The sequence below is a fragment of the Mirounga angustirostris genome, unplaced genomic scaffold (assembly GCF_029215605.1).
Source record: "Mirounga angustirostris isolate CCGP_5_RB_7025 unplaced genomic scaffold, mMirAng1.0.hap1 SCAF_15, whole genome shotgun sequence".
Taxonomy (NCBI): Eukaryota; Metazoa; Chordata; class Mammalia; order Carnivora; family Phocidae; genus Mirounga; species Mirounga angustirostris.
The window spans coordinates 90,047,177-90,071,041 of NW_026991723.1; the positions used below are offsets into that span (position 1 = coordinate 90,047,177).

A 23,865-nucleotide genomic window follows, 5' to 3' on the forward strand; every position below is an offset into this window, starting at 1 on the left:
GCAGCTGGCTGTAAGGGCTGTGCACACATCTCTGACAGAAAGGAAAATGAAACACAGACCTCTATCTTACAGAAAAACCATGAGCAACAGATCGTTCCATGCCTTAGTCTGGCAATGCAATGAAAATTGTCATGTGCTGACGGCATGAAGGGTTTTAGTGTTTGCCTGCCACTGGCTATTCTGGGACTCATTTAGGGATCACAAGGGTTAATGGCTCTTTGTCAGCTTACAAGGCCCATCCACTGTAGAAGGCGACAGAAAGTTAATTAGGTGAGATCAGGCGAAACCCCGTTCAGGTTTCTGACTCACTTGATTTTGTGAGAAGCCAGCGAGTTGACATATTCCGCCTCCGAAGGAGCCAAAATGAGCAGGCTGCTCCCATGGCAGCCAATCCGGGCGGTTCTCCCGATCCGGTGGATGTATTCAGCAGGTGAAGGTGGCGCATTGTACTACAAAGGGTAACAAAAATGAAGCATCCACAGATCAAGGGACTGCCATTAATTGGAAGTGCAATACCCCTCACCTGCCTCCAGGTATCCCAAGAATTAAACCCTGGTGCTATGGTTACCCTCACACAATCCCAAGGAGAAGTCACTCAACCCTGAAGTTGGAAATAACGAAGCTCTGACACACAAACATGAACAGCGGCCAAGTATGCGATGAGTGAGCTGCCTTCCCGTCCCAGTACCTCCTTTGTAATTTTACTTCTCCACAGGTCTCTTCATTTTCCTATCTGCATCTTTTCACTGTGGTGACCGTGCAAGGTTAAGTTGGAGGCAGGCAGGGGCACCCTTCTGTAGGATGGCCGCGTGACCGTGGCCTGCTTCCGTGGCAGACACAGCAATGAGGCGGAGGACACAGAGGACTGGACGGGGTCAGGAGGAAGGGGCCGGCTGCTCTGATCAGACTTCACTCTAGCTGCCAGGCCGCCAAGAGCTGGTCCCCAGCACCTCACTGCACTCGCACTCAATCCCAATGGCACAGAGCTGTGGGGCAGCTGAGAGGCTGGTTCCCCTCCCACAGGGACTTGCTTCTGCTCCCAAGGTCAGCATTCCTGACTCGAGGGAAAAGGCAGACTCTAACTCAGCAGAATGCATTATTGCATATTCTCTATGGCAATAACTTCATCACCATGAAAAGGAATTGACCATCTAACCATTCTTCCTTTTTGTTCTCTGCTGCTACACGACTCAAAGATCAGAGGCCCAAAAGGAATAGAATGTATAGGGGAGGGGCAGGCACACGAATCTAATCAATCTGATGATACAGAAAAGCTCTGAACAACCAATTTTATGTGTCTGCCCCCGCCCCCCCATATTAACATTATCCTGCCTTTTTATCTTTACTTTGCTCCGTGGCCATCAGGAAAGAAGACTCAATGCCTCTAGTCGAAAAGTGGCCTTCTGCAGTGAGCAGATCAAATTTCCTAGCCAGTGACAGGCATGCAATTCCACTAAAATGTGAATAAACCATGACTCACATAAATGGGGCACATGTCCCCTGGCCCTCACACAGAAGGGCTTAAAACTACCATTCTGCAGACTAACGAAAAGAAAAAACAAAACTGAAACCAGCAGACTCTAGTGTTAACACCTGTACCCTCTGGCAAAGCGTCTAAGGCTAGAGGTATGTGTAAGATGCTGTCAGGGACTTAATTGCCCCCTGCAGGTCAATGTACATGGACACGGCTCTAAGGACAGCTGAGCCATCTCCTTCTGGACACAATGAGACCTCCCAAGGGCCCTGGTAATTCCTCTTATTTTCAGATTGCTGAAACTTTGTGTGTGACATGCATTTGTCTGGGAGCAGGGGATCCTGCCCCTCCCTCCCACAACTGCTCAGCCTGGCTGTTTCCCTGCAGCAGCTAGGTGGGCTGGGTTAGGGAAAGATACCAGGAGAATTGTGCAGGTAAGGCTGGTTGCTGCCTGGTTACCAGGGCAACACCCAAGAGGCTAATAATAATTATTCCACTTAAAGCCAAGGCATCTACTCACAGTCATATATTCCTGCATGGAGCTCACACCTTAACAACTAAAAAATTACCTGAACAATCCACGTGACTTGAGGGAGATCTAAGCCCCGAGCTGCAACATCCTTCAAAACAGAAAAGAATATGGCTTAAGACTGAGTTTCTGAACCTTTTTTGGGCCATGGATCCACCTGATAATCTAATGCAAAGTATGAGGGCTCACCCCCCCCCCAGTGTGCACAGGCAGGTACACGTGCACACACGTACACATGTGCACGCACGCACGCACGCACGCCTACATGCATGCACGCACGCACACGCACACGCATGCGCCGGCATACAACTTCAGGGACCCACTGAAGTCCATCTGTGCTTGAAAATTCTACCTTGGGGGTAAGTCCTGCAGAATGTGTTGGTGAGGCTGTCACCCCACCCACTCTACCAGAACATAAACTGTTAGCCCAAGAACTGAAGTCATTCTCAGTTGCATCACGTTACAACTATGAAAATTTCTAGTATGTATTATTACTTTTACATTTTCTCTGAAGAACCACTCTATGATCAATGCATTCATGGGCTATTACCCCCACCCCTTCCCTATCAGCAATGCCTAACAGCGATATGGCTTTGAGACGTGAGTCTGGAAGATCACCCCAAAGTATTCCCTTGTGGAGGTGAGGTGCAAAGTCTTTACGGAGGACTTATCAACCCCAGGTAGCTGTAAAGATCAAGTAATGTCCCACCTCTTCAGACAGTTAAATTACACCACCAGCCAGAGACTTAATCAACCACACATAAAAACTGCAAAAGCAAAGGAGATACATTTCTTTTCAGCTGGTTGCCACCCAAAAAGCAAAGGCTCTCTGCTCTCTAGTGTCTGTCTGACCATTCTGGCAGGGACTCGAGAATGGGTACCTTTCGGTTGTCAGGGATAAACTGACGCTGGGCATTCGTGTTCAAGCACGACAGTCATAATGAGAATATCCCTAGTCAACATTTCCTGAGCACTTACTATACACCAGACACTGTACCACTTCACCCGCTGGTTGCATCTCGAGTGATCTTCCAAATAACTCCATAGGAACAACGATTACTCCCATTTGATGGATGGGAAACCAAGGTTCGGACAGATTAGGTAACCTGTCCAGAGACACACAGCTAAGAAGTAGAGGCAGCCCTCATATCCAGGTCCCTCTTACTTTTCCAAGGCCATATTATGCTGTTCCACCATCGAAGAAGAGGCTGCACCCCTCATAAGATGCTGGTGGGAATGCAAAATAGTATAAAACCCTACAGTAGGAAATTTGGTGGTATGCAGCAAAATTACATATGCACTTGCCCTCTGACCCAGATGCAATCTCACTCCTAGAAATCCATCCCAAAGACACACTGGCAAAAAATACAACATGCTGCATGCACAAAGCTACTCATTTCAGCAAAATCTGTAATTGCAGGTGTAGAAAAAGCCCCAGTGTCTGGCAGGAGACAGGTGGACTAAAAGACAGCTGTACTGACCTCCTTCAGCAGAGCGTCCTACAGCTGAGACAGGAGGGAGGTGCCAGTGCAGACATGGAGAATCTCTACGATCTGTTCTGGGTGTGCAGAGTAGGCTTTTGTGTGAGAAATGAGGGAAATACAAATATATCTGCTCGTATTTCAAAAAGAAATAATGGACGAGAAAAGCCAAAAGCTCGCAAAAAGTGACCTGCAGGGGAAGGGATCGGGGGTGGCAGACAAGGGTGGAAGCTGGACTTCCTTGAAGAGACTTTGATAATCTTGACTGTGAAACAATGTAAATGTTTTGACATAACTAGAAAGACAAGGAGCTGTCACGCCACAGGAAGTACGGAGTGTCACCTGTGGTGTATTCTTGCCCAAAACAAAAGCAAATCTAACCAGGTGCGCAGCCCCAGCTCCTAGTTTACAGGAAGTGCAGGGGAGGGAGGAGCACACTGGCCCAACCAAAGAAGTCAAATCCTGAATGTGGAGTATTCTAAAGCAGGGACAGTCTGGTTTCTTCCAGAAAAAAATTCAAGGAAAAAAAAAGAGGGTACCAAAAATGAGACATGAAATGGGTAGATGGATAAATGGAGAGATTGCCAGAGAGCCTACGCCTGGAAGGAGGCTCACCAGAACTATCACCTGTGGTTATCTTCAGGGAGAGGGATTAAGGTGATTTTTATGTTTCTCTTTGTGTTTTCCTCTGTTGTTTGCTTTCTCTCTCAATGAATGCTTAGTGTTTCCTCCCAAATTTTTATCTAGAAAAAATTAACAGACTGGAAGAATACTACAATGAGCACTCGTGCATCCTTCATCTAGATTCATCAACCGCTAATCTTTGAACATCTGCTTTTTTTCTCTCTCTACACGTTTTCTGAGCCATCCGAAAGTAAGTTGCAAATACCATGTTTTATTCCTAACTACTTTCACATGTCTCTCCTAAGTAAAAGGACATTCTTCCTCACAAACACAATACCAGCATCATACCTAAGAAATTTAATATTAAACAACTTTTTTTAAAAGATTTTATTTGATAGAGAGAGAGCGCACGCATGCGTGCGTGCGTGCAGGGGGAGCTGCAGGCAGAAGGAGATGGAGAAGCAGGCTCCCCGCTGAGCAGGGAGCCCGATGCGGGGCTTGATCCCAGGACCCCGGGATCATGACCTGAGCTGAAGGCAGACGCTTCACCGACTGAGCCACCCAGGCGCCCCAAATAACATTATTTTCTAATAATCACCTCATATTCAAATCTCTCCAACTGCACCTAAGATTGACTTTTATAGATGTTTTTATTGCCCAACTCAGGAATGACTCACAGATCACGCATTTTTTTTTTTAAGATTTTATTTATTTATTTGAGAGAGAGAGAATGAGAGAGAGAGAGCACATGAGATGGGGGAGGGTCAGAGGGCGAAGCAGACTCCCTGCCGAGCAGGGAGCCCGATGCGGGACTCGATCCTGGGACTCCAGGATCATGACCTGAGCCAAAGGCAGTCACTTAACCAACTGAGCCACCCAGGCGCCCATCATGCATTCTGTTTTTATTATATCCCTCTAGACTTCCATAATCTAGAATGATATCCCTGCCCTTAATATTTATTTAGTTTTTTGACAACTCAATTGTGAAGGAGTCCAGGCGTCTTGAAGGACGTCCCAGAATCTTGTGTTTGTCTAACTGTGTCCTCGTGGTAAGATTCCGGGGGAGCTTTCCGGTGGATGTCCTTCCCAGTACCTGACGCCAGGAGACCGAGGGCAGCCTGGCCCGCACTGTGGGGAGCTGTGCACGATCCCCCGAGGAAGTGGCATCCAGGTGAAGGGACCCTTCTCCTTTGTAACTAATCAGTAAACTGGGGAGTGAAACTTTGAGACTGTTTCCCAAAACCTTTTGCCCAGAGGCCTTAGCGTCGCCTGACGCTGCCCGTCTGCACCAACGGTTGCCCTGGTGGCAGCAAGTGGATGGCTTCCATAGTCTGTCATTCCCTTCTTCCATTTAATAGTTGGCGTTTTTCCGTAAAGCACAGCTCGCCTTTCTCTCCCCTTACTTTGCACGCAGAGAGCTTTCCGGGAGAACAATAACCCTGCGCAAAGTCTCTGCAGGAAGCACGCTGAGACGCCCGCGCCCCGTGTTGCCCAGAGTCGGGGTGGGCGCCGAGGAGGACACTGGCCCGCCAGCATCTAACCCACTGGGAGGGGCCACTGAGGGCAGGCTGGGATTTGTCTGCCTTCGCTCCGACTACACCTGAGCTGGCGGGTTTCCTCTGAACGGTGGCTAGGCTGCATTTATTAAGTGTTAAGTGGGAGTTTAATGTACTAAGTGTGTCAACCACCCACGAAGTGTTTTCAGACAGCTCCCATTGCCCAGAAAACTGAAGGTTGATGTTCCAGAGCTGATGCCTTTGAGAACACAATTTAGAGAGTTCTCTGTCTTAAAGGGGAGCAGGCACTGCTTTCTACACTAACCACAGTTGATGTCTTTAGAAAAACTGACGGGTTCTTAAATCTGCTAAGCTCTTGTTAAGAAGTGATTTATTTTATTTAAGCGCTCTGCAGTGGGAGATGCATGTAGACAATGGGCTGTCTGAGCTTTACAGACAGGCTTTGTAAAAAATTTAATGCTCATCGGTTTAGTAAATTCAACCAAGAAACACAAATGAAACTCTAAAATAGCATATGACGTTCGTGGAACTCACTGAGCACACTTTCAGCCACAGTAAGGAAGAATGCCAGCAGCCTTCATGGGACCGTTCACGGTTCTATTTTCTGCTTGGGTGATCTGGGTCCGGGGGACTGGCCGAGACACCATCTTCCCATCTCCCACCACTTCTTGTCTTGGGTGGGGGACCCTCACTGACAGCCACCCCTGCTCAGGCTTCACCTGGCCATTTCTGCAAGTCCTCCTTCCTATTCTCAGCCTAGGCTACCACAGACAATGAGACAAAGGGATAACCTTCAGGGTCTAGGAACAGAGAGAACTGGACTCCACTATCCCTCTACAGCCATACCATCTGGGTAAGTCAACGCACCTCCCTGACCCTCAGTTTACCCACCTATACAATGGCTATAAGATTCACCCTATTTATCTCATGAGGTTGCTGTGAAGACCAAACAAGACTAGGCATGTGGAAGTGCACTGAGAATTACAAATCCAAGGATTTCCTTCCATGACAAAGTAGGAAACAGCACGGTGGCGATTAGGCAGTGGTGTGATTCTCCTCACACCCATCACCCAACCGGGGCAGAGGACTGCAGAGAAGCCGGGGTCTGCTCCATCCTCCAGAACACCACCAGCCAGCAGCACGGGATCGACAGGAAACTGACCTGCCCAAGTCTCAGCAAAGGCTTCGGTTCTCTGCCCTCTTAGAACTTAGACCCAGCCCAACTGTATTCCTTTGAGCTAATTAGGGCAAAAGAATTGCTAAAGTCAGTTCTGAAAGACACTCAACGGTGAGGCCTTGAAGGCCCAGGGCTTGACAATTGGCTGCCTCCATGAGACCAAGGAGTACAGATGGAAGGCAGCTTGCTCAGGTGCCAGCCTGTCAGTTGGATTAAAATGACTCATTTATTTACCCAAGAACCTCACAAAGTGCTTTTACTAACAGGGAGAGGGGGCCTGCCGGCTCTCTGAGCAAGGGACGCAGCAAATTCGCCTCTGCCGCCTCCCCGGCCTGCCAAAAGTCATTATTGCCGTGTGTGGAAAGCCATCAGCAGGGTACAGGCCCCCGTTGTCCGGGTGACAGATTGGGCTGCGTAATCAGAGGAGGAAGGAGAGAGTGCAGAAGCTGTCAGAGGCGAGAGATCTTGGCTGGAGCCGCCAAAAAACTGGCAACATGAGTTAGCGTAACTGAGTAAACAGCCGACCATCTCCAAATGATCTTGCCATTAACACGAATGAAATAAAGTGGAAAAGAGAAACTTTACCTCAAAAGCACGCCCCAGAGAAAACCAACAAAGTCTACATTTATTGTCAGTGGTGAACTGACGTTCCCGTGACTCTCACGGTCTCACCTCCTGGCCTCCTTTGTCTCCCAGCCTCCTGGCACAGTGGAAATTCCCCAGGAGGAGGGAAATTAAGAACTGCACAGACATAACAGTGTGCGCTTCAAGACAAAAAACAACTGAGAAGGTGGAGAAAAGCAGCAGCAGAGGTGATTCGGGTGTCTCTTCTGAAAGAAAGCCCATGCTGGAAGGCCAACCGAGATGCAGTCCAACGGAGAACCGGCCAGCAGACCAAGGGGAGTGGGAGTGCCCCTGCGTGCCGGGAGAAAGGGTACCGCGCTCCGTTTATCCGGGGACGAGCAGGGAGCGCCACGTGTACAAGAGAAAGCCCAGTGTCGGCCTTGCGACCGCAGACGGCTCAGGAATATCATTTTCCAGTCACTCCGTGGTACTTCCCTCTACCAACTCATCCACTTAACAGTGGTGTTGAAACCCAACTTTCCCGTCCTTTGGCTGAGGGTGAGTTCTTCACCAGAAGCAGGAGGAAGTATTTTGTAGGTAACCCAATATCTCCTGATTCCTTTGATTTCTTTATTCCATTTAGGAAAGTGGGTTTTGAACTTTCAAACGGCTCCTTCCTGCTAATCCCTACTCCCTTCTTGACTTGGCTGCTTCTTCGATCTACTTCTCCGGACCACACAAACTTACATTTCGAATGTTTAGTAAGGACCGCTCTTTCCAAACTGGTCTCTCCTGCCCGGCCTGGCCTCTCACTTTGGCCTACGCTTCACACCGGCATGGCCTCACACAGTTACTGAGAACCCACAGTACACACAGTCAGGTACCAGGTCCTGAACGGCTGCATAAAATTAGAAAGGTCCCAGGGCGCCTGGGTGGCTCAGTTGGTTAAGCGACTGCCTTCGGCTCCGGTCATGATCCTGGAGTCCCGGGATCGAGTCCCACATCAGGCTCCCTGCTTGGCAGGGAGTCTGCTTCTCCCTCTGACCCTCCTCCCTCTCATGCTCTCTGCCTCTCATTCTCTCTGTCTCAAATAAATAAAATCTTAAAAAAAAAAAAAAAAAAATAGAAAGGTCCTTGCTTTAAGATATTCATAATTAAGATGAAAGAAAAAAACACACAAACACAAACACACACACACACACACATCCTTAACTGCTCCTAATAGCAGAAATGTCGGCAGGGAGGAAAATGGATCAGGGGAGGGATTTTCCCAGTAACTAGCAGCACTGGGAGTTTCTGACTGGTTCCGCCACAGTTCCCAACTTCTCACACAGACGTTCAGTCTCCTGAGCTCATTAAAAGATCTTGGGATGAGAAATCAAAATGGCAAAAGGTATGGTATAAAGAGGAGGGAAAATCCCCCTGCCACAATTAACAACAGGATTCCTCTTTACCAAAAGAAGCCAGTTCTCCATCTGCCGTGTCCTGACGTGGCCCCCGTTCCTCATTAACACTACGGAGGCTCCTGGAGAGCATGCAGAGGGCCTGGCAAGCAACAGGCTGCTTAAAAGGACACAGAGTGACAGCATCTCCCCAACCTAGCCATGATCTACTGCAGCAGGTCTCCTGTGCCTACAGCTCTTGGGCACCAGAAGCTTCAGGCTGAAGCAAATGAAAATGGCAGAGCTAGCAGGAATTCAGAGAGGGTGAATGAAGAGCTCCTCATCACCAGGGACCATGTGCTCGAAGCCAGGCTTAGAGATGGCCGGAAGTGAGTCCCTCCACCCCCTGGCCCTTCCCTAGTAATCTTCACCACACAATGAAGAAGAGGTGAGGCTGGGCTGGCAGGCCAGCATACTGGAAGGTTCCTCAACAAGCAAACAAACACACACCAAGAACCTATAGTGAAATCAGAGAGTGAGAGTCAGCTTTCTGTGCGGCACTCGGGACTGGCAGGGGGCAGAGGGGTGGGGGTGCTGTTCTCTGCCAAGTCAGGGGCACTCTTTGTCTGGATGACCTCACTTTGTCTGTAGGTATCAGCCAGACGAAACAAGGAAAGTCGCCATAGGCTTCTGACCCCATTGAGAATTATCTTTAAAAAAGAATGACCTTTACTTCCATGTAAACCTACTAAAAAGACCAAAACCAAAACCAACCAAAACACTGAACTTCAAATCCCTGGAGTCCTCTTTGAGACCCAGAGCTGACCCATGTCTGTAAAAAACACCAGGAGACTTAAAAATACTCCACCAGGGACAAACCCAACATCTTAAAGGTCAAAGATAAAACATTCTGTTCCTGTCTTAAACTCCCACACAAAGGTTACTACTGTTCCTGTTTCGATATGGACAACCTGTAACATTCACCCCTCAGGGACATCATGTGTATGAAAAAGACGATTTATTCCCACTAGCAAGCGTAACTTTAGCCTCTCTCAGTCTTCAGAAAAAGGCAGGCAGATAGTGGTGGTTTTCAACGCTGCGTTTCTTGAGCCCCAACTATCCACCCGTTCGGTCCACAAATACTGAGTGTGTATGCACACCTGCTCCGTGCCAGACACTGACAGGGGACTGCAGACAAGACACAGTCCATCTCTAGGGGCTCATGATCTTGGGGGGAGGACACCTAAAACCAGGTGTGATGAGTGCCATAAAGAAGTGCAGGGTGCAGTGGGAGTGCCTAATGGGAAAAAACTGGGGTTCCCGGAGTTAACTTTCTGGAAAAACTGAAATTGAAGCAGAGGCCTAAGGAGGGGCTAGTCCAAGTCAGGGCGGGCTTCCCAGGCAGAGGGAATGCACGTACGAGGCCCCCAAGGCCAGAAAAAGGAGGGATGCTGCATTCAGGGAGCAGGAGGAGGAGCCTGTCTGGCTGAGGGCAGGGAATAAGGGGGGAAAGTGGAGACCAAGGAGACAGGAAGGGGTCAGGATCCAGCAAGTATTATTGGACACGATCAGGATTGTTGACAAATTTCTTTGTCAAACAGATCATCTGGACTCATCTTCACTGTAGACCCAGCCTTTACAGGTGGTTGAGCGCAAACACATGCGTCTGATTTGCGGATGGGCTTCACAAAGGGTAGGGCCCCTGGTCAGACTTGGTCTTCCTCAGGAGGCAGGCGTTACAGTAGTGACCATTCCCAGATCTGCATAACTGAGTCACAGAGCCACGGTTTGCCACTCTCGTGTGAGAACTGGCACCCTGTGATAAATGCGTGACTGGACAGCCACCTCGTGCAGAAGAAACAAAGCCGTACTCACTCATAAACCCTGCGTCTGGGAAGAGGACAATGCCTGTTACCTTGAAAACTGAATGCAGACCAGGGGTTCCTTAAAATGTAACTGCATGGGCGCCTGGGTGGCTCAGTCGGTTAAGCGTCTGCCTTTGGCTCCGGTCATGATCCCAGAGTCCTGGGATCGAGTCCCGCATCGGGCTCCCCCTGCTTTGCAGGGAGCCTGCTTCCCCCCCCTGCCTCTGCTGTCACTCCCCCTGCTTGTGCTCTCTCTCTCTCTCTGTCAAATAAACAAACAAAATCTTAAAAAAAAAAAAGTAACTGCATGGAAAAGTGAGGCCTAGACAACAGCCAACAGACTGTTCTGCCCTGCACTCGCCCACTGGATGACCCGGTTTCAGTGCAACTTCAGGACTATGTGGACAGGGATTTCTCAGATACCCAGGTGGGGGTTAAGTTATAACATCCAAGATGGCACCAGGAGGGAAGATACTTTAATCTTGGAACTGGCGACAACCATGGTGAAGTGAATCCCCAGAGAAGGGGGCACCGAAGGTGTGAGTTTTCAATCTCAAAAGAGCACGCGAGAGGCCATCCAAGAGGCCAGCTCTGCGCTGCAGGTGGCGGCCACGCGAGCCCGCCAAGACTGAGGCTGAGTGACCTGGCCCCAAAAACTGCAGGGCAAATAATACAAATAATAGTTTTAGACAGCAGCAAAGAAAATCTGTCCAAGCACATCTATTTTCCTTTTAAAAAAGGCGAGCAGAGGCAAGGAGAGTGGTTCTGTTGCGAAGAGACTTTCTCAGCTCTAATTACTCCCGATAGCTGTAATTTACACGTTTTTGGTGGATAGAAATCGCCCAGATTCACACATTTTCAGACCAACAGCTGCCACTATTAGTGAGCAAATCGGCATGACTTCTGCATGGTGGCACAGTCAGGTGACACACCAGAAGTGCAAGGCGACCCGCCACACCCAGAAGCCCCTGCTAGCCCGGATCCCTGTGGGGCTGGCCGCGAGGCAACCTGGCAAGAGGAAAGGCAGGGGGTCCTGGCCTCCCCGTGGAGTGCAGAGGGGTACATACCGTACAGAGAAGGACGCCGGTCTTGGAATGTGAGAATTCTTGAAACACTGCTGTTCTTTCCTACAAAAACAAGGAAAAACACTGCCTTACGACTCCGAGGTCAGTCCCAGCAAGTAGGCTTAGATTCTCATAACTCCCCTGGTTCCTACTGCTAGATCTACTTCTAGGCACTGAGAGGCTTTACCAAGAAAGAGGAAGAAGTAGACCCTTCCCATCTTCCCGCCAGACCTGTCCTTCCGGGACTAGACTTCTCCAACTGTAACAAAGTCATGGAGCGCTGGGGGCAGCACATCTCAGTGAGACAAGGCCGGGGGGCGGGGGGGGGGGGGTGCGGTACACCCTTCGGGAACAGCCGATATCAGGAGCAGGCAAGGCCCAAGGCCACAAGTTACTGTTACTCCCGGTTCTCAACTCAGAAGTTATTCTAAACACGTTTTTCTTCATGCCACGTAGTCCAGAGGCATGAAGAACAACCACCTTTCCTGCAGAGCAATTTTTTAAAAATGAATTTTAAAGAAAACTTAAAAATTATAAAACCATATATTTCAACTGGAGAAAGTTATATATTTTAAGTCAGAGGAAGAAAACCAAACCGTCCCACCACTCAAAGCAAACAAACCCCATCGCAGGCAACCCCTTCTGGGCACGTGACCCAAGACGTGGCTTCTTAAGGAATGGCAGTACTCTACTTCTACTACTAACATGCTTGTGTACCAACAGGATATGAAGGTCCTTTCATGCCAACAAATCTGCGTTCAGCTCAGTCGATGCTCCGTGATGGGCACGTGATGGGTGGTTGTCTCCGATTGTTTGCTATTACGCCCAATGCTGGAATCAACACCTTCACAGATAATCTGTTGTACACGTGTTTCATCACTCCCTTGGGGTAAAACCCTAAAGGCAGTCTTGCTGTACCACAGGGTGTGTCCACTCAAAAGGCCTGCCAAGGGCACGCTCAACATGGCCCAAGTCACCGCACAATGAGCAGCTCAGACTTGGCCGTGTCTGTCTGTCAGCAACAGAAAAAGGAATACCACCAAACCACGAAAAATGTGGAAAAAAGGAAAAAGTGACGTCTCTCCTTCTGCTCGGGCACAGCCATCACGCCACTGGGGTGTACCTCGTTCTGGTCCTTCCTGTGCATCTCCTTGGTCACGTGACTGGAAGCCCCAGGCACCGCTCACTGGGCATGGTGGGTAATGACAACCAGCACGCACGGCCTATGCTCTGTGGGCCTGAACTCCGCCTCATCCGCACAAAACCCCATGAGCAGTACTATCCGCACAAAACCCCATGAGCAGTACTATCACCACCCCCATTTCCAGGTGGAGAAACTGAGGCACAGAAAGGTGAAGTCACTTCTTGCCCAAGGGACGTGCACCCAGCAGAGGATTGGACTGGCACCTGTAGCCAGGGAGCTGTGTGCCAGAGCCGGTGGCCGGGCCCCGAGGAGGACAGCTGCACTTGCCCAGAGTGCTTCACGGTCTTTAGAAGGGTCATGTTTAATGGATACATTGTAGAGTGAAAATTAGAAAAAAAATCAGGGAAGTTCATAAAAGCCCATGAGATGGCCTGTGGACTGGACACAACGTATTCAGATTTGGGGTAAGGAAAAAACTGCCAAACCCGGGCATTCCTCACAGCGATCAGGCAGCAACTTCTTCAAACGGCAACTGCTCCCTAACACTCACAAACGTGGTCAGGGCCACGTCAACCACCAGGGAGGCCATGCTAAGGTCACACGGAGCAGCGGCCAGGCAGACGGGACTGGGCTGGTTTTAGCTCAGCGTGGGACGAGAACGCCAGTAGAGCGGTATCTAGAGGCACTGCCTCCCATCTTCTACCCACCTCATGAGAAGGCCACGAAGGCGAAACACTTAACAAACAGAACGTAAGCGGCAGACCGACTGTTCGGGAAAGAGCGAGAACAGCAGCAGCAACGGCACCTTCGTCCACAGAGCACGCATGAACCAGGTCCTACGCTGAGCAGGTACTCTGCGTTCACTCAGGGCCTCACCACACCCACCTGTGAAGTACGTACTAGTATCCCCTCCCTTTGAGAGACGGGCTCACTGGGGCACGGGACGGTGACACGCTCTCCAGAGGTCACACAGCCGGTAAAGGCAGAGGCAGGACCAGAGCATACAGCCGTGAGCGCCCTGCTGGACCACTGCCCTTCAAACGTGAGGCAAACGGTTTGAAATAATTTCACTACAAAGCTTTCACATGGCCTCTTCAAATTCCTTGATCCTCCCGGGCCCGTGTCCAGCTCCCTCGTCACCCTCCTGCCCGCCCTGCAGAAGGCCTCGGGTGAAAAAGACCAAGAGGTGAGGAACAAACGCTGTAAATGGCATTAAATTATGAAATCTACAAACTCAACTGAATCAGGGACATTGAAGTTGAAAACCAAGCACAAAGGCTGGACTACTCAGGAAATTCTATCCAATCTTGTGGTAAATAAGAAGCTATGTCCTTGAGTGACCTTGAGCAAGCTCCCTTTTCTGAGGCTCCACATTCTTAATTATTAAAACGACAAAAGCGGGCACAAGAAGGGGGCTGGACTTGATGACTTTAATGTCTCCTTCAGCTTTAAAGATGTTGTGTATTTCAAGTCTTGCTCCGATTCCTGGTCGTCTCTCCCTAACCGTCTTGCGCGCATGGTCACCTCCTTCTAGGGCAACATGGCTCCCCCTTGCAGGGCCCGCTCGTCCTCCTTCCACGCCAGCGCGCTCCCCTCAGTCTGCTCTCCGCCGACCCCCTCAACGGAATGAGGGCCATGCGGCTCAGAATCTAAAATCAGGGAGACGCTCTTCTCTTCTTCCAGAACAACAGTATAACTCAGAACCGAGAGAGAGCTGAGACCCTGAAGCCCCTCTCCCAACCAAGGTGTTAAGAGTGAAAGCGCTGTATCTTGTTGACAATGACAGCAGTCGCGCTCAGCAGTACCATATGGGATCCACAATTTAGCTCCATTAATGCTCTTAATTTGAAGACATCAAGCCCTAATTACACACTGGGTACTAAAAAGGCAAAACCCTTCCCTGGTGCCAGCTACTTAGTGGTACTCTGTTGCCTTAACAGCTGGTTGAGGCAGACTCGGGCCAAGACGGGCCTGTGAGCTCTCTCAGGTGGAAGAGGGCAGCTCCCAGAGCAAGAGCGCACAGAAACAATAGACGCCCTTGCCCACGCCACCGACGCAGCCGTGGGGTCTGCTTCCAGGGCCGGCAGGTCGCCCGCCTGGGGCGCGTCCCCACCCAGCCCAGTGGGGTCCGAGAGGGAAGGCCGCGCTGACCCCGGAGGACTCGCGCCTGCCTCCACTCCTGGGGACGGCGCGGTGCTCACCTCCTGCTCCATGTTGCCGTGCAGCCGCAGGAATTTTAATGGCGTGGAGGCAGATGGCAGCTGCCCTGACGCTGGGGCCCCGGAGCGGCTCTGCAGGGTCTGTAGGAAGAGGTGGTAGTGGAACTCCACCAGCTCACAACTCGAGAAAAAGACGATCATCTTCTGGTCTTTTTCAAACTACATCGGTACAAAGGGGGAAAGAACCACCACGTTTTTATGATCAGGTGACACTAAAGTGAGTATTTCTCTAAAATACACAGTCCTGCCAGCCCCATCTGGAAACGGGGACAGACAGCTTTGAATGATTTTACAAAAATAACCTTGATACAACATGCTACAAAGAGAAGATGAGAGGAAAATGGTAGAGCTGTAACTTTGACCGGGTTTCCCAAACCTGAGACAGACAAACACGCCGTAGGCTGGGGCTGTGCACTCCTCTTCTCTGCACACATCCAGCGCTCGCCGCGCACAGCAGACGTGAGGTTCACCCTCCAGCCCTCGCACCCACTACTCTCCCACATACCACGGAAAGTTAGCACGCAATCTTGTAAACACAGAAATACTGGGATTCTTTCAAAACCACGAGGCTGGGACCCTCTCTCTGCTCACATTCAGATGTTTCTGCTACCTGTGATGCTCCTGGTTCTCAGGCCCAGAAGAGGATTAGGGCAGATTTCATGTCAAACGTGGCAGCTATCCCTGACCTCTGGTTCTTTACCACAACCCTGAAACCGCTGACTGGTAAGGTCTGCGTTCGCGAACATGGTTTAGTTGGAAAACTTTTGTGCGTGTGTGCAAGTGAGGGTCCCTCAGTTCGCTGCTATCAACACCTGACACAAAGAAAACGGGACCTTCTTCCCTCGACTGAGCCGGGCCTCGCGTGCGGGCCCACCTTGCACTGCTGTAGGATGAAGGCCGCCAGGGAGACGAGCCTCAGTTTGCTGGGAACCAGTGTCACATGCTGATCGAGACTCTCCGGAATCGCAAAGCTGTCCGGCTCACCACCAGCTGGGAGAGGGGAGGCCTCAGGAACTGCTCTGCCCTTTGGGTCCGACTTGCCACGGTGTCCATCCAGGACAGAAATCCTGAGTGGATTGAGCAAGCTGATATCAGCTAGCCGTGTCACACCTTGGAGCAAAAGTGAAAGAGGCAAAACAGGTGAGGGATGCACACCGTGAGGCTAGTCTCGTACGCGCACCCCCCCGCCACACGTCCAGGCTGATGAAGAGGCTCCCTATGGGCAACACCAGGGCCGCAAGGGCCTGCCCTGTGCTCGATCTGGTGGAGGCGGCCCACTGATTCCACACCAGCATTTCTCAACTCTGACCTGGGCAAGACCACTGAAAGGGACACTAACAGCTGTCTCCCCCACCCCGCCCCACCCTGCAAGGGTTCTATAGTTCTATCTACTGATAAAAGGGTGTCACAGAATTCTGTCATAGGGTTTTATAAGTTTACAGGCCTTCTTAGAACCTTTATTGTGTTGACACACACCAGGAATTTCTAAGAGCAGGAGGAAACGTGTGGCATTCCCCAAACTTCTGAGCACAGAATCATGGATTATCTCTCAAAATTAATGTTACTTAGGATACGTTTTAAGAACTGGTTATGTGCATACTGTCAAAGGGCCAGTAAAACGTGTAAACCAGACCTGAGAACATGCGAGCTGGGTTGTGTTGAGAGAGTGACTCTGCCAAGCCTCAGTGCCCCGTCTACAAAAGAGAGCTCAGAATGTCCGTCTCATGAAGATGGAAAGACAGAAATGAACTTAGGTCTCTGTTTAAGGGTCAATGCTCTTTAAGAGAAAGGTAGGCTGATAACACCCACAAAAAAATCTCATGAAACCTCTGGATGGACAGGAGTCAGCCTCTTCTCTTCCTCTCGCCCTGCCACGAGCACCGGAAGCACTCTCCTAACTGAGGTGGCTCTGGATCTGCCCTGCCCTCCCGCCCACACCCTGGGGAGCACGGGGGAGCCTGATGTGACTAGAAGAGGGAGGCAAGACAGGAGTCTGAAAAGGCAGTGCTTTAGGGACACCTGCCTCCTCAGCTCCTGCCCCCAGCGCTGAGAACCACTGCGGACAAATGACAGCCATTACGTCTATGTCTTCCCTCCTGGTTAGGAACAAAGAGCACTCCTCTTCAACTCACCTTCCGTGAGTGTCGCCGACAGCAAGACGTTCTGTCGTTTCTGGCACTCAGCATTTATAGCGTTGAGTATCACTGTGAGATCCTTTTCAAAACCCAGATCCAAGATTCTGTGCTTTCAAGAGAGGGAATTTTACTCCACGTGCAAAGTAAAGACCGCAATGAGCCAGCAGAAGCAGCTCCTTTCTGCTACTTTTCATGCTTCTGGGTGAGGCTCACCTGTCTGCTTCATCCAAAATGAGCCACCGTATCCGACGAAAATGAATGTTCTTTGTGGATTTTATATGGTCCACCAGTCGCCCAGGAGTTGAGATAAGGATATTTATTCCTTTGCGGAGTCTGTTTAAAATTATGTATCATAAAAGAAAATAAATCGAATGGGCCTATATCAATAGAAAACACCAAAAATAGGCACAGGAGACAGATTCATGTCTAGTACCAACATGCACAGCGTGAAGCCATGACAAACACGATGACAAATGGATACAAAGGTGTATGTGAGTTTCCATTTTCCTCCAAAGTTTCTTTCATATAGAATGTGATTATTAAGACCCAAAATTATATTAAATTCATAAAATCTTAAATTTGAAAGGAATCTTTACTATATAATCCAGTGCCCTTTATCTGATCCATGGATCCTTTCTTTCTAGAACATTCCAGATAGATGGTCATCTAGCCTGTTCTTGAAGGTTTCTGTGCCAGGGAACCTCCAACCTAAATGAGTTATCCCACACAAATGTGATCTAACGGCTAGAATGTTTTCTTATACCGAATCTTTTTTGTAACCTCCATACAATGCGGGCCCAGCTTTGTCCTGTAGACTAGGGAGAATAAATCTCAGTTCTTACTCCCAAACATCCTTTATCCTGTATTTCCATAGCAATTAAAGCTTCCAATTTTTAGCTGAGTATATTTTCCAGTCTCTTTTGAAGTTAAGTATGGTCGTGTGCCTATGTTCAAGCATGGGATAGAAGGACAAAGGGAATATGCAAAAACCACAAGTATCTCTGGAGGGAGGACATATGATAATCTTTGTTCCTCCTGGCAGGGAACAAGATATAATGGCTGGAGCTCCAACAACTCCCTAAGAATATGGAGTACCCTTAAAAATGGAAGCCTCACTTAGTGGTACAAAAAGATAGAAGGGACTTAGATCCTGATACCAGAGCACCATGCCAGCCTGGGATGGGCTACCGTCAGGCTTCTTAAATGTGAAAGAAAAAGAAAACTGCCATATGTTTGTGCCACTGTTGTTTGTTGTTATTTATAGCTTAATCAAATCTAACCAATACTTTTAGGTTTCAAGTTTAATATTTACTCCTGATTACAAACTACACACGGGACTGGGTGTTACTACTGAGCATTAAGATACAATACAATACAAATGTTTCAAAAAGCATACAGACAATTTGGGATTTACCTGTTGCAACATTTTCTCCTGACCCCCATTACCACTTCTAATACCAACTAGGAATCAGTGTTCGGGATATAAAAAGCAGAGTTTAGAGCATTATGTAAGTTTGTGATCTTGTTTTTGTACAGACAAACAACCAGACCCTAAACTCCCACTGTAGACAAAAGAGAACTGCCAAGAGGGATGGACACCAAACAAGGGGGACTAAGGGATGCTGGGGTGGGGGGCAGAACTTAAGAGGATAGTGAGCATCACTACCAACCACATCAGAAGGGAACCCCTTGTAGGTTCATCAGTATTTCTTAAGACAACACCGTCCAGAGGTGACCGCTCCCTGCTGCCTCAATCGGTCCCTACGCTCTGGGACTCTGAAGCACAGTTTGAGATAACGCTCTCTCCAGGTTTAGAAGGACCCAATCTGACTGAATAGGAAGGCAGAACAGACAGATCCAAACAGGAATGGATAACAAACAAAGGTCCCCATACCTGGCCTTTTCTGATTTCCTTCTCTCTCCTCCCATCAACACTCCAGGCACAATCCAGGTAAATGGCTACAGAATGATATCAGACAAAAATGAGTGCAAAGCCCCCCCCCCTTTAAAGATTGGATTTATTTATTTGACAGAGAGAGCCAGAAAGCACAAGGTGGGGGGCAGGGAATGGGAGAGGGAGAAGCAGACTCCCCGCGGAGCAGGGAACCTGATGCGGGGCTCGATCCCAGGACCCTGGGATCATGACCTGAGCCAAAGGCAGACACTTAATGAACTGAGCCACCCAGGTGCCCCATCAAAGCCCCCTTTACTGAAGACACAGAGACTGATTCCAAATTCTTTTTCCTTAGAGAAGCTGGAAGGGAAGACCCAGGCTTCTCATTGTAGGAGGGGTGACTGTGCAGACGCAATTCCTAGACATCACCCCTGCTACGGATACTAGCAGCAGTCATTTAAATCACAGCTCTACAGCTTCTAGCACAGCGAGAGAAATGGGAGCTTTCTAAATGATTCCCGTAGCTTCTCTGCCTTTCCCCATGGAGCCTGAGTTGAAAACACATTTCCCTAAGTTTACTGCCTTTTACCTTTCTGGGTACAATAAAACCCAAGCACAAACCTTCCTTACTCCCCACCCCTGACAAAAGAAAGACAGATCAATTCTCGATCTAATTTGGTAGGCTGGCAGGCTTTGGCTCTGAAGCCCTCTCTCGCTTCTTTCTTAAACCCTACGTGTGGCTTTCCCGTAGCTTTCCATGTGATCACTTCGTGGTTGTCCCTGTGAGTCTCCACGTGTGGCTTGCCAGGGACCATGGTGAACAAAGTACAGGACTATAAGCAACAGGAAACACTAGTCAACTAAGCTAGAAATCAGCAGTTAGTAAAGTCTAGATCAGTAAAATCCTACAAATTATACCTGGGCAGAGCAGAGAAACCCAGGGAATCCAGAAAAACTGAAATAATTCCTTGCCTTTTGAAGACGACGCTAAGACTGGTAGACTTGTCTTTTCTCAAAAAGTCAAGGAAAACAAAGATAAAACTGAAGTCACGGCTGACCTTACCTTAAGCAGTTTCTGGACAGTGTCAAAGCTTTGCAGAGCCAGCTGTGAAGAGTGAAAAGTTACAGGTAATGAACGAGGTTGTTCCCACCTGCGCCCCCCACCCCCGGCCCTGCCTCAGCCCCAACCTTTTAAAAACCTTTAGACAATGTAAAGTGATTAGGATTCCAACTCGGACCTTAAGATTTAAGAAAAACAAAATCTGATAGACAGCATCTACTCAGAACAATACACTTTGTTCTTACACTCCTTCCGGAACCTGTCAGTTTGGAGACTGTGGACAGAGAGCCTGCGTCCACTCCTTGGACGTGTACAAAAATAGTGTCTTGTGCTCCCTCTGCTGGCTCAAATTCCCAGAGTGCCACACAGAGAAGTACAAGTCTACAGCGCACACGGATGGAGAAGCGGAACAGCATCACCCTGAATGTGTCTCCCCTTCAGGAAGACAGAGAACAGAATATGCAGGAGGGAGTAACCTGGAATAGCGGTCAACAGGCTAGCCTCTGGGCACATTGCTTTAAAGGTCGTAGGAGGTACCCTTCGAATATGCCAAATAGAGCACTGAGAGGTGGTTACTCCCCAAGTTTATTAAAGGAACAAAATCTAACAAGCCCAGTGGAAACCAGAGAAAGTGAAAATTAATGTAGGTTATAACCATTAACAACTATCAAGAAGCCTCAACATAATCCCTTTATCCAAAGATATGTATATAGCTTCCATATGCTTAGTATTCATGATGCATCTTAGGGAAGCAGCAAGTTTGCTGCTGTAAAAATTTAAATAGCTTCACGCCTGCTCCTTCACAGGACTGAGCCGAGCGAGGGTACTGCAGGCTGTATGACAGGCCAAGGAGAGACCTCCGTCTCCATGACCAACTCTCTGCAAGGAAGTGATTAGCATTTGATATTGAAAACAGAAATCCTAATCTAAACTTGCCTCTCTAGGCAAATAAAATAGATCAGATAGAAGAGATTTCCACCAAGAAAGAAGAAAAATGTCAAGGAGCTTAACTCTGAAGAACAAGTAAAATTTTTGGTACAGTAGCCTCTTTAAAAAAAAAGTATTTTAGGGTCGACTGCTCTAATTTTTAATTAAGTTATAAAACAAACCAAAAAAGTAGAAAATGTAATTATTTTAATTCCTTTTAAAAGTACAGAAATTTATAGTGTCATTAGTTTTTAGACAATAAGGAAATGCTTTTCCATACTTAGCTTATGATTTTCAAAAAGAGTACCTGAATTTTTCTTCTTGATGGGAACCAAAAGGATGGCCCCAGGCAAAGGTAAGGGTGCAGCAGGGAGAAAAATGGTAAAACCCACTTTTAAATTCAAAAGGATCTTACTTCCAAGAGGAAAGTACCTGCTTAAAACCCATCCCGAAGATGAGACTGCTTACCTCTCTTGTCGGCACCAGTATCAGGGCATAGGGACCGTCACTGCGCTATTGACACAGAAGGAAAGAAATGATGTGAGGATGGATGAAGGTCACAGGCCTCCAGGTGGACAGAACTTGAGGGTGGCCACTTGCACACATCAGCAGCAGTCTCATTAAGAAAGGGACTCTGATGCCCACTACCCTTATTATTATGCAACCTTGTTCCAAAGGTTCCAGCCCATGCAATCAGACAAGAGAAAGAAATATGAATAAATCTGGAAAGTAGGAGGTAAACCTGTCATTGTTAGCAGATGGTATTTTATCCTTAAAAACAAAAAAAAACAACCTGAAGAGAATCAATTGAAAATCTACTACAAAAAAGACAACTCAGTGGAGTAGCTGAATGCAAAATTAATATACACGATCTACAGCCTTCTGATGTAAAAAAGTTACAAAACACAATGGAAGGGGGGAAAAAAATCACAGCAGAGCAGCAACAAGAAGCTTGACAAAAAATGTTCAAAATCTGTATGACAGACATTTTAAAACACTTCTGAGGAGCATAAAATAAAATTTGAATAAATGGGAAAATGTATCCTATTCTTGGATACGATGCCTCCATATTACAAATACACTAACCCTAAGTCAACCCACAAATGTAATGCAAACCTAACAGAACTGCCACAAATATGCATATATGCACACAACATATATAATACTTATATTCAGACAAGCTGATTTCAAAGTTCCTATAAAGAATAACCAAAACATGTCTGAAAAACATCAGATGTTAAAACAATTTAAAACTACCGTAATTTAAAAAAAATTGATACTGGCATATAAATTGAGATTACAACAGCAAGTAGAACAGAATCAAGTATGCACAGAATTACAGGAAATAATTTTGTATCAGTAGGGAAAAGATAAATTATTCAGTCTTCAAGAACAAAGTCAGAAAAGTCAAGGTGGAATCAAGTCAGCCTTTTTACAGATGACATAAAACTCAAACTATAAAAGAAAACACTAATAAATTCTATTATGTAAAAATTGTTAACTTCAGAATGGGAAAATAATACCTAAACGAAATCAAGTATAAATGACAAAATGAAGGGAAAACACGCCACACATAAGAGAAAGGCCCAATTTCCTTAGTTTACAAAGGTCTGTGATTCAAATAAAAAATAAAAATAAAAAAGACCACAACAACTTAAGTAGAAAAATGGAGAAAGAACGTAAATAGACGATTTCTGGAAATAAGAATTCAAAACATGGCTTTCACACATGTGAGATGTTCAACTCCGCCGTCTGTCAAATGAGCAAAACCAACACAGCTGGCAGGGTCAAGAGGGCGTGGGCGAGCAGGGGCTCCTGGGTGCCCTGCTGCGGGGAGCGCACCGTGGCTTCACCCACTGGACGTTCAACTGCGGCGTCATCTACCAAATAAACATGCCACTTCCACTTCTGGGGATTTCTCTAAAAGACGCACCCATAAGTACGCATAAAAAATAAAACATTTTACAGACTGTGCAGTATGTAGAAGAGCCTTGTTTGTAGCAAAATACTGACAAAACGTAAATTCCACCAACGAGGGACTGATACAGTAACTTATGGTGGCGACAGGCAGCAGGATACTAGGCGGCCATTAAAAAAGCAAAGCAGATGTGCAAGGCACTGCTAAGAAACTATCCCCAAACATACCAAGCGAACAAAAGCAAGGTACAAAACATCACGCACAGCAAGCAACCACTTGTGTATCAAACCAAACACAACAGAAAAACAAACACACAGAAGCTGAAGGGGGAAGGGAACTCTGTAGGCTCACACTTGCTCTCTCTGCAGAGATGAGCCCCAGACCCCGAGGACCTGGCACCCCACACCCCGAGAGAGCTGTGCCACTCGGGGAGAGGGGGTATAAGACTTACTTCCCACCATGTACTGTTTGGTACTCTTTTTAATTTTTTAACATATACATTATACCTAAAAAAATAATAACAAAGATAATAGTAAGAGAAAACAAAAAAAGTAACCCCATAAAGGTCTCAAAGTCAGTGGTGTCTTGCATCTCTAAAGTGCTCACAGACACTTAGGAATTAATCAAAACAATGTTGGTGCAGAAGCTAAGTGCAGGTTTAGAGCAGATTCAATTACAAGCATGGTTTTCATGTTTTGCATAGGAAACATTTACACACAAGGAGAAAAGGATTTGGAATTCAAACTAGAGCCGTCTGTACTCGACATCAAGTCTGCGAGGCCCAGGCGAGGAACGGTAAACATGTTCGTACAACAGTATCAACGTGCCACAGTGTGACGTTAGGAGATTCTGACATTTCAAAAGGTGTTACTACACAGAGAAGAAGAAAGA

General features: G+C 47.8%; 1 protein-coding gene across 1 annotated transcript in view; it reads right to left on the reverse strand.

Annotated features, from left to right (window-relative positions):
• DDX31 (DEAD-box helicase 31) overlaps window positions 1-23,865 on the reverse strand; it is a 70,814-nt gene that overhangs the window by 35,279 nt on the left and 11,670 nt on the right. The window contains 10 exon segments of the mRNA XM_045883416.3: window positions 310-449; window positions 2,044-2,094; window positions 11,681-11,740; window positions 15,023-15,199; window positions 15,915-16,150; window positions 17,173-17,279; window positions 17,389-17,508; window positions 19,070-19,134; window positions 20,133-20,174; window positions 21,525-21,569. Coding sequence (XP_045739372.1) covers window positions 310-449; window positions 2,044-2,094; window positions 11,681-11,740; window positions 15,023-15,199; window positions 15,915-16,150; window positions 17,173-17,279; window positions 17,389-17,508; window positions 19,070-19,134; window positions 20,133-20,174; window positions 21,525-21,569 — 1,043 coding nt within the window.